Source organism: Oryza glaberrima, chromosome 2 (assembly GCF_000147395.1).
Source record: "Oryza glaberrima chromosome 2, OglaRS2, whole genome shotgun sequence".
NCBI classification, from domain to species: Eukaryota; Viridiplantae; Streptophyta; class Magnoliopsida; order Poales; family Poaceae; genus Oryza; species Oryza glaberrima.
Genome location: NC_068327.1, coordinates 26,526,772 through 26,538,274, shown reverse-complemented (window position 1 = coordinate 26,538,274; position 11,503 = coordinate 26,526,772). Strand labels below are relative to the sequence as shown.

The 11,503-nt window shown below is 41.2% G+C and overlaps 1 protein-coding gene across 1 annotated transcript; it reads left to right on the top strand.

Moving 5' to 3' along the window:
* The first annotated feature begins 7,538 nt into the window (after positions 1 to 7,538).
* On the top strand, positions 7,539 to 9,866 carry LOC127761684 (aluminum-activated malate transporter 10). Its single transcript, XM_052286009.1, has 3 exons — positions 7,539 to 8,168; positions 8,270 to 8,410; positions 8,568 to 9,866. The coding sequence occupies exons 1-3, from the start codon at positions 7,820 to 7,822 to the stop codon at positions 9,542 to 9,544; spliced, it is 1,467 nt and encodes a 488-aa protein (XP_052141969.1). The 5' UTR covers positions 7,539 to 7,819; the 3' UTR covers positions 9,545 to 9,866.
* Positions 9,867 to 11,503: the final 1,637 nt, after the last annotated feature.

Here is an 11,503-nt window from a genome sequence, read left to right as displayed (position 1 = left end):
AAGGGTGTTGGAGGGTTACTTTCTCAAGTTTGTCAAATTTTGTCTTGGAGAGCCATCTAGCAAAGCTCTTGGAGATGCTTCGAGTGATAAATGATTGATATTGTTGAAAAAGAGAGCAACATAGCATTTGTGCTCTCTATTGATGTTATGTGACCATGTGTGGGAGCAAGTACAATGATAAAGCCAACTGATAGCTACTCCCTCTGTATTCCGTTGACTTTTCAATCAACGTTTGACCATTCGTTTTATTCAAAATTTTTGTACAAATATGAAAATACTTATGTCATGTTTAAAGAATATTTGATGACGAATCAAATCACAATAAAATAAATAATAATTACATAAATTTTTTGAATAAGACGAGTGGTCAAATATTGGACAAAAGGTCAACAGCGTCATACATTAAAATATGGAAGTAGTATTAATTAAATCCATAGCGTTTAAGTATAGCTAACATGTACAGTAATCATATGCTCCTAACTGTTTTTAGGTCAACCATAGTTCATATAAACAAGATGTGATGGTTGCGGCGGCATCTTCAGCAATTCCAAATATATTTTGTATATATGTTGTTGTGTATTGTCCCAGGTGCTATGATTGTGGATGTAGTGGTAGCTAGCTGATTTAAGCAAAGTTTTTTTTAAACAAATTGATGAGCCACCAATTTCATTAAAAGAGCATGAGAAAACTATAGAGAGACAAAATATCTACAAGTTAGGACCGGAGATCCGGTCTAGCGACAAAGTTAACCGAGCGGTGAGCTTTCTAGCATCCATGAGTGCCTACATTTTGGCCTCCTCGTTGACTTTGGAGAATGGGCTAGATGCCGAGAGCTCCTTGTGCTGAAAGATCTTTGGTTCTTTTTTTTCCATATCTCTCAGGAAACAGGCAAAGTTTATATCTTGAAAAGGAAGCATGTTCAATGTGGCAGTGAAGTTATATATGCATAAATTTAAATGCTAATGTTTATAATTAAAACATGTTGTTGCGCTTTTAACAAAGATTTAGTAATTTTCGATGTAGAAAATTTATATAGCCAATTATTTAAGCAAATTCTTACACTACCTCACATTTCTAATAGATTTTTTTACATATTTAAAAAAAGGATTAGTCAAAGTTGTACTTCATTAACTTTGAAAATCGATAACCAGGTTTTACTTTTTAACTGGAGGGAGAGCACTGTATATAAACGGTACTTAGGTAAAATTATGTGGCCATATTCATGTCCCATCTCCAACTATACATGCGCATGTACGAGGCTGCTGATGTAGTAGGAGTATATCATATCTCAGCTAGTGGCAGCGCGTGGCTTGAGATATGCTTGGTCAGGGATTGCAGCTGAACACTACATTGTACACTGGCACAATAACATACAGGACAGGAGATGGCCTTTCGTGTCTCTAGCGGCTGTTTTCTTACGTGTCATTTAAATAAACATTAACTAATATGTCTTATATCATTCCGTAAACACATAAATTTAAATTAGCCTAGCTACAAATAAAAACAGTAAATATGTATTTGTGTAGCGGTACAAAAGGAATATGTATATGTATTTATAACCTAGCTACACAAATAAAAACAGTAAATATGTATTTAATAAAAAACAGTAAGTGGAGTTTCTTTTACTTGAATATGTCAAATTTGAATTCGCAAGTTAGTGAAGTAATATATGATTTATTATTGATCTAGTATACTATTATTGTTATTTATTTTTTTATAACTTACTTGCAAGAAAACGATATGACATATTGGGGGAAAAAATATATTCCTAAACCTGTAGTGCACTGTACATTTTAGAAGAAATGCTTGTTTACTTTGGTGTGGCTTTACTTTCCGTTCTCTGAATTCGATATGGGTGTGATTAATGCCAGTGAGTAACGACGGACCCAAGGCCCAGTCCCGGGGGAACGTATCCTCTGCCATTCATAATAGGGGTGTGTTTAGTTCACGCTAAAACTGATAGTTTGATTGAAATTGGAACGATGTGATGAAAAAGTTATAAGTTTGTGTGTATAGAAAAGTTTTGATGTGATAGAAAAATTGAAAGTTTGAAGAAAAAATTGGGAACTAAACCAAGCCTAGAATGGCAGAGAGCTAGAACGCTCTACCAACAGCTATTTTCATCCATCTATCTATTATTATATACTAAAAGTCCATTAAACTTACTACAAACGCTCTCAAACTGCCATGTGGCGTTCTAATAAATTAGAGAAAATTCTAGAAATTATAAGAAAAAAGCAAAACATCTACCGCTTGATTTTCACTTAAATTGGTGGGTCCAATATTATACACCGTTAGATAAAATTAATCTTAAAACAAACCAAATAATATGGGTCCCACCTCTCCTATTTCTCCCGCGTGCATAGGTATAGGTCATACGTACATGCATGTGGGCCTGTTGTACGTACGCCTCCCTCCATTTTTTTTTCCACTTTTTCTTCTTTTTTCCATTTATACAATCTGATATATATTTGTTTAAATAATCATAATTTAGAAAAAAAAAAGAAAATACCATCATATAACTCTTTATAAACACAGGTAACTAAATTAGCTATACAGACTTTGAAAATAAAATTTACACCATATTATATGTAAATTAGCTCTAAAATCAATAATGTAAGATAATTTACTTTGTACTATTATTTTCATATAATGCACTATTTTAAAATAAAGCTTACACAATATTATAATATGTACCTATCAAATAAACAATTTAAGATCTATATTAACTAATATATACATGTACTACCCATTATTTAAATCATCGGATCTATTTTTTATTACTTTGGACTATTATTCTCAAAATAATTCAGTGATTTAAAATAAAATCTACACCATCACCATAATGTTGTTTACCCATTAAATTAACAATTATATATATATATATACTAATTTACATTTACACTAATACCGGTTGACCTATTATTTAAATTATCGGATCTATTGTTAATAATGTCTAAAGTTCTCTTTTTAGCCCACTGCACAATGCACGTCTGCACCTTTGTCTTTCGCACATGTGACAGAGTGTCGTGTTTGAGGCATCTTGGGTGATCACGACCACTGCAGCGCTACCGCTACTGTTAATAGCATGAAAAGAAAATTAAAGGTGTGATGCAGCGAGAGAAGAATTAAGTACTGTGGAACACTTAACTCTGTTAAGCTGAAATCGAGAGTTGATTAAATAATAATAAAAATGTATTGTGTTATGTTGTATTTGGATTTTTGTATTATTTATTCGTACAGTTGAAAGAAATCATTATGTTATAATTGTGAGCACAATATTAACGAATATCAATAGAACTCTTACTAGGATAAGAGTGTTATAATGGATTTTAAGGCCCTATTTTTTCCCTAATTCCATCTTTTGAATTTTTGTTTGCACGCTCCACGCTTTTCAAGTTACTAAATGGTGCTTTTCTTAAACAACTTTTTAACTTTTTAGAAGTCAATTCATTCGTTTATAATCTCAAATAGCTATCATATAAATAAGATAATTCATCAATTTCAGTTGTCCTAACCCCTAAAGTACATATTTTTTTCATGCGAGTCATGGTGATAAGTAAATTGATGATCAATGCATAATCAAAGTCGTAAGATGAATCTGTAAGAACTACTATGACCAATTGTAAATAGGTGTCAAAATTAATTGCTATTAATTAAACATTTAATGGCTTGCTAGCAACATATTTAATTTTTCTCCACATGTATATAAACATGGACGAAGCTAGAACGAATATTAACATACATCCTATACATATATATTACTACCTCCGTCCCAAAATAAGTGCGGCCGTAGATATCCGTGCCCAACGTTTGACCGTCCGTCTTATTTGAAAAATTTGTGAAAAATTTGAAAATATTTAGTCACACATAAAGTACTATTCATGTTTTATCATCTAATAGCAATAAAAATATTAATCATAAAAAATTTTCAAATAAAACGAACGATCAAACGTTGAACGTGAATAGTGCAAAACTGCACTTATTTTGGGACGGAGGGAGTACATCTTAATATTCTAATTACATGTGGTAAGTCCATTAAAATTTCTTAAATTGCCCTCAAGATGCCACGTGGTGCTCTATTAAATTAGAGAAAATATTAGAAATTCTAAGGAAAAAAAGCAAAGTATATATTACTTGATTTTCACTTGAATCGATGGTCCAATATTATAAACCATTAGATTAAATTGATCTTAGAACAAACTAAATACTACGAGGTCCCACCTCTCCACCTTTGGTACGCACCTACGTACGTGGGTACCTACGCTTCCCCACCCTTTTTTTTTATTTTTCCCTTTCTTCTTTTTCTCCATGAATATGCTTCCCTCCCTTTCTTACTATATCATGCACCTTCATGAGACGATTTAATCTATTTACTCAAGAAAAAAAATGATTCAAAAGTCGTAAGTACTTAATCCATTTCCCACTCAAAAGTTTGTGAATGTATTTTTAAGAGATACCTTAACAAAAATAGAACCCTTAAATTATTACAAAATAACAGTATCCGAACTTTAGTTTGCCCTTAATCTGAGATATTTTTTTTAACAAACAATAAAAATCTTACCTTTTAATAATATATGTGCCCGCGCATACGCGCGAGCGACCTTCTAGTTAGATTAAATGCGGTTGGATGAGATTGATCGCTATAGTACTCAATGGTAAATCAAAACAGTACCAGTTGAACAGTATTTTTACTGTACTTATGGTAAAACACTGTAGCACCCACATATTTTACTGTGCATCTCGGTCATTCCCTCCCTAATGTCGGAGGATGCAAACCCTAGTCCCGGGCCACCGGCTGGGCCATGGACCGGGGAAAAGTACCTAATCCTACTACAGTTCACCGCGAGAAAAAGGACACTACTCACTAAAAATGTATTTAATAAAATGTCATTTACCCCTCCGTTCCATATTATAAGTTGTTTTAACTTTTTTCTGAATCAAACTTCTTTAGATTTGATTAAATTTATAGAAAACATTAACAACATCTACAATACCAAATTAGTTTCATTAAATGTAATATTGTGTATATTTTCATAATATATATATTTTGTGTTGAAAATATTATTATATTTTTTTATAAACTTAGCCAAACTTAAGATAATTGATTAGAAAATATGCCAACTTTACCTAGCGGCTGACAAGTGGAGCTGCATGCAAGAAAGTCTATGCCCGGCTGTCATGGGCCATCAGTCAGCCTCCACGAGGTGCCGAGGTGAGACTAAGTGGGAGAGAATGAGGGGCAACTTGTCACGTCCCTCCTATTCCTTCGGTTGACGTGGGCATGCAGGAGCCCGCGTGCAATGCCACGTCCTTGAAGCATGCGGTTGAGCTACTTTCCAGGTTGCTGCACTCTGCAGTTAAATCATAGTGTTGGTCAAAGCTTATCCTCCGGACCCACCATTACCTATAAATGGGCGGAGTTCTCCACGGAGAGCCCAGGCAGAGGGTGTGCTTGGGCCCTAGCCCGGGGCCCTGAGTCGCTTGCAACTTGTTTCGGGGCGGGCTCCGTGATCCGGGGCACACTACATGCCCAGGGAATCCTTGGCCGCTCCAGTGGCCAAGTCATAGGTTTTCTTGTTGATTTGAACGAGTTTCTCGAAGATGTCGTTGATGAAGGAGTTATGAACATAGCTTGAAGGAGATGCCAAAAATTGCAAGTTGTATCTTCAACTCTTTGAAGACATAGCTAGATCATATAGATCTCGACTCTCTTCTCGACACCTCGAAGATGTAGATAATATAAATCTCTTGAGTATATAGATATTGTCTGTCTCTTGAATATGTACTGTTGATGCCCTAAAGTCCTAGGAGGGTTAGGGACTTTAGTTCATATACCGTTGATGCCTCGAAAACCCAAGAGGGATGAGGACTCCAGTTTTCGTTCCTCTAGCATGTGGCATTTCATTGAAATCACACAAATAGAGTGGCATATTGTCCATTTTCTAGTTCACTGCTAATTATTGGAGGTCATTCAAATAGGAAGCAGGTGAAACAATCTATACTTTCTATATAGTCGGTACCCACTAACAATTATTAGAAGCTAAAGCTCAACATGCAAGCATGCCACATCATCACTCACTAGCAATTACTGTTCTAACCCATTTAAAATCCCATGCAAGCATGCCACATCTTCACTCACTAGCAATTACTATTATAGCCTATTTAAAACTCATGTAAGCAATCCCATGCAAGCATGCCACATCTTCACTCATTAGCAATTACTATTATAACCTATTTAAAACCCATGTAAGCATGACATATCATCTACAATATTATATTATAGAGATCAACAAGTATGTGCCAAATTATCTTCCTCACATTATTTTCTCAACATTTCAGCTTTCATCATTTCGACAATATTTAATATATACTTAGACCCGCAGTAAAGCGCGGGGTATCACCTACGTAGACTATGCAATAAAGTCTCATTGGGACTACCTATTAATCTTTCAATAGATTTATAGTTTCGAATTAGAGAAAATAGGAAAAGAGCTAAGAGGGATCGAACCCAAGAACTTCTTTTCAAGGAGTGTCTCAACCATCGAGCTATGTCACATGTTGTTCATGTATTATAACACACATCTATTTGAACCACTTTAAACCAGCGGTTTGATTGGTCCGACCAATAAACCAGTGAATCGTGTGCCTTAGCGGTTCGATCCCCGGTCTGGTCTTAATAACTATGCCAATGGATATAGCCCATTTTAAATGAAATAACAAGAAAAAGAGACAAATATATAAAAAAAATCGTAAATCTAGAAAAAAACTGTTGTAAAATATAATTTTGGTTCACTGTAATTGAATGTAAGTGCTATATAACTAAGTATAAGTACATTGTAACTGAGTATAAGTGCTCTGTAACTGAGTGTGACCGTAAATTGAGTACACGAGAATACGAATTTTGATGAAAGATTTTACGAACGAAAAAGTAAATGATAGAAGTCAAAAATCTATCGCAAGTAACATAGTAAATCCGTTTTGCTTTTGCTTTTGCTTTTCGTCAACGAGCTAAACGGTTTCGAGCTTAAGCTTGTACCTGCATGTACCCTCACCACTTCACCAGGCTGCAGGCGTGATATCAATTCTGGCAACACGTTGACCTTAGAGAGTTTATAGTCGCGCCCGAACACAAGCCACAAACGTAGAAGTGAGAGTTAAGTCAGATCAGGGACACAACAGTGCACAGACGTACGTGGCAAGCAAAACAAGGTGAAAAGAAATCGCACCATAGTCGTCACCGCACCTCGCCGTCCTATTGGCGATATCCCACTTCCCGGCATATTTCCAGCGGCAATCTTCTTTCCAAAATGCACTGTATGGTTGTTGCACTTTACCCCGTTAGCCGCAGCTAACAGGTACCCAGCCTTTCGTGTGCTCAAGGTCGTCGTTGCCTGGCTGACACAAGCAGCGCAACAAGCGTTCTTTTGCATCGCCCTTGATCGTGCTCCCTTGTCAAAGTCCAATACGCCGGAGCTCTCATGGCTATATATACGAAGCCATATCATGGCTTCTCACTTCATTCCAACATAGGGAGGTAGATCACATTTGGCCAGAAGCCTTTGTCACGTTCCTCTCTTTGGAAACTAGCTTTGGTAGCTTGCTTTACTCTTCCTAGGAATATATCTGTGTGTCCAGAAAATAATTGCCACAGAAACGAAAGCAACGAGAGCAGAGGTCAACCCAGTCGTACTTACCAAAGGCGAGCGAATTGAAGCAAATTTAGGCCGCATTTTCGTTGCGTACATAGAGAATCGAGGCTTACAATAGGGACCCATCTGGTGTGTGCAGCGGCGCTCGTGTACCGGTCGCCATCAGCATGGACGCCGCCGCGAGGGAAGCGCAGGTGCAGGGCAGTCTGGAATGGCGGGTGACGGTGCCGGAGGGCTCGTCGGTGACGGTGGAGCACGAGGCCGGCGTCGCCGAGAGGGCGTGGGCGTGGGTGGTGAGGATGCTGGTCGCGGTCAGGGCGGCGGTGGCCGGCTTCGCCAGGAAGGTGTGGAAGATCGGCGCCGACGATCCCCGGAGAGCGGTGCACAGCCTCAAAGTCGGCCTGGCTCTCACCCTCGTCTCCATCGTCTACTACACCAGGCCCGTGTACGACGGCGTCGGCGGCAATGCCATGTGGGCCGTCATGACGGTTGTCGTGGTCTTCGAGTACACCGTCGGTGAGTAGTAGTACAACGTCGTGTGGTGAATTCTGCATGCTCTTGCATGTCAGTTTGCTGTGTTCCTCACCGTGTTTTTGTACACTCGTGCGTGTGTGCAGGTGGATGCATGTACAAGGGATTCAACAGAGCCGTCGCGACGGCGAGCGCCGGGCTGCTCGCGCTCGGCGTGAACTGGGTGGCGGACAAATCCGGCGACAAGCTCGAGCCGTTCATCCTCAGCGGCTCCCTGTTTTTACTGGGTACGTATTTGATAAGCCTACCTCCACCGTACGTAGTGCCCCTGTTTTGTTAGGCTCGTTTCGTAAGCCGTGACAAAGACTTGCACAGTCACATACTACGTGCAACGCTGACACCCAAGTAAAATAATGCGTGCGTGCGTACGTGAATGGTGAACAGCTGCGGCGGCCACCTTCTCGCGGTTCATACCAACGGTGAAGGCGCGGTTCGACTACGGCGTGACCATCTTCATCCTGACGTTCAGCCTCGTCGCCGTGTCGGGGTACCGCGTCGACCAGCTGCTGGACCTGGCGCAGCAGCGGATGTCCACCATCGGCATCGGCATCGTCATCTGCCTCGCCGTCTGCGTCGTCATCTGGCCGGTGTGGGCCGGCCAGGAGCTGCACCTCCTCACGGTGCGCAACATGGAGAAGCTCGCCGGCGCCGTCGAGGGCTGCGTCGAGGACTACTTCGCGGCGAAGCCCGCCGCGGCCAAGTCGGAGGGGTACAAGTGCGTGCTCAACTCCAAGGCGTCGGAGGACTCGCAGGCCAACCTGGCGCGGTGGGAGCCGCCGCACGGGCGGTTCGGCTTCCGCCACCCGTACGCGCAGTACACCAAGGTGGGCGCCGCGATGCGCCACTGCGCGTACTGCGTCGAGGCGCTCAACAGCTGCGTCCGCGCCGAGGTCCAGGCGCCCGAGCACGTCAAGCGGCTGCTCGGCGACGTGTGCACGCGGCTGGCCTCGCAGTGCGCGCGGGTTCTCAGGGAGGCGTCCACCTCGGTCGCCGCCATGACCAGCCCCAAGACGCTGGACTTCGCCGTGGCGGACATGAACACGGCCGTGCACGAGCTTCAGGGCGACCTGCGCGCGCTCCCGCCCGTCCTGGCCTTGGAACCGGCGGCGGAGATGTCGCTGATGGACGCGATGCCGCTCTTCACCGTGGCGTCGCTGCTGATAGAGATATCGGCGAGGATCGAGGGCGTCGTCGACGCCGTCGAGACGCTGGCCAGCCTCGCCAGCTTCAAGCAGGTGGAGGATGATGACGACAAGAAGGGACAAACCGAGATGAAAGTGCACCCGCTGAACGTGCCGGATGATCACGACGCGTCGACACAGGAAAGCCAGACTACAACGAAGCACCCTGAACAGGTCTAAACTTTAAAAACATCCATCAAATCAAACCGCACAAAATCAACCAGCGGGACGAATCAGACCGGAAGAACACACGAATACATGATTGAATCTAAACTGGCTGAGCCACCGCTCTTTGCTAGCAATCTTCTGGTGATTAACAGAATAACTCTATCGATTTACAGTGGAGAGAATCTTGGCAACTTCATACCACGGCTTACACGACGAATAAAACCGGCTTACCACTGTCATAAAAGTCGGCATGTATCGTCGCATTCATGATGTACTACTACCTTGTACATATATTAACAGAACATTATTTGATATTTTTACAGGAACACTGCAAGGCATATGAGCTCAGATGTTCCCCTCTCCTTAAACGCCATGCACTCGAAATTCAGAGAAATTTTGAGAACATCATTATCTCATAAAAACTCAATCTACTCAACTGATTTTTATTCTTTCTCGGTTTATAAAACGAGTTTTATACTTTGGTTTTCTTTTTCTTCTTCTTTTTTTTTTTTGAAAACTGTCGGTAGTAGCAGCAGTACGTACCAGCAGCAGGTACCGCTTGTACTCTACCAGAAAGGACCCAACATACGCACAAGCCGATAAGGTCGCTTTACAGGGACCGAGGGACAGGCCACGATTAAACATTTCCAAATACACTTTCGTCCGCGCGTTGCTGCCATTGCTTTTCTTTCTCTGGCAGTATGCACGGTTTTTGCTCTGTTGCAGTACAGCAGCGCCACGCACTAGGGGGATTTTGTGCGCATATATTGCCTCATGTTTCTGATCGCATCGCTGCGGATATTGATTTTATCTTGGATTTAATTTGGGCAATGGACATTGGACAGCCCGTATGGAACGGAAAAGTTGCCCATGTCTGCCTGATCAACGGCGGCGTGCTGCAAACCCATACAATGCACTACCTCCCTCCCTGCACTGCACCTGACGAGATCCAGAGAAAACCAGGATAGGAGTTGGCCCAGCCGGTTCGTGGCTAGTGGAGTACAAAATTTGTGCACTGAGTTTGGATGGAAGAAATAGGTAGATGATAATTCGGTCACACACATGCATGCACATACAAGTGTGAAATGGCAGCAGGGAGCACTAGCTCGACCGATCATTGATCAGTTTGATGATCTCTAGCCCGACCCGACTAATGAAGTGATGAGTGATAAGTGATGACAATGAGATAATGTTCCGCGGCATATCCGCGGGGTAATGCATAAGCATTAGCCAAAGTGGTTTGCGTGTTTATAAAGTTCTGACGATCTCTGAACATTATTTCGAGGAGATATATCATGCATTCACGCGGGGATCGATCTTATACTTTCAGCTGTCCTTGCATTATTTTTCTATGATCAACTTGACAGTCTTTATAAAAGGATTTCCGCATCGGTCATATGATCGGTACTACCAATCGTCTGCAAAAGGTTTGCAGGTCTTATTCGTAGGAGATAATTGTCCCTTGGCCGTCATAGTGATGTATCTCGTTCTTCGATCAGTGGAAGCTTCCGAATGACATATGATCTAGCTTATCCTTCAGATGATTGCAACGGGCCAACGGTAGTTCAGCTCCCATGGGTAAACCAGAAATGATTTCCTTGCAGATTTGTTCAAGCTTCCCATGGCTGAAATCATGCTTAGGTATACATAAAACCTTTATTTTTTGGATTTTTATAATCAAAGGATCTTCTTTGCTGATATACTGTGGATAAAGGCATAAAACCAATGTCGTCCAAAGGAACAGATCCATCTATTTATCTTGAACGATGAAATCTCATAGCAAATTTGGCGCTGGAGATTGAAACAATATGTAAAATGCGTGAGATATCAACAAGATTGGAGGTAGAAAAAAAAAGGTCGGTTTCAAAAAAAAAAAAGGAATAAGTCCACTTTGACTCCCTCAGCTATAGCTCCAATCTAATTCATATCCCTAATCCGTAATACCGAATATCTAGACCCCCCAACTGTGAA

Coding starts and splice junctions, on each gene's coding strand:
- LOC127761684 (XM_052286009.1), top strand. CDS start 7,820: ATGGACGCCGCCGCGAGGGAAGCGCAGGTGCAGGGCAGTCTGGAATGG. Junction 8,169..8,269: donor GGTCTTCGAGTACACCGTCG/GTGAGTAGTAGT, acceptor GCGTGTGTGCAG/GTGGATGCATGTACAAGGGA. Junction 8,411..8,567: donor CGGCTCCCTGTTTTTACTGG/GTACGTATTTGA, acceptor AATGGTGAACAG/CTGCGGCGGCCACCTTCTCG.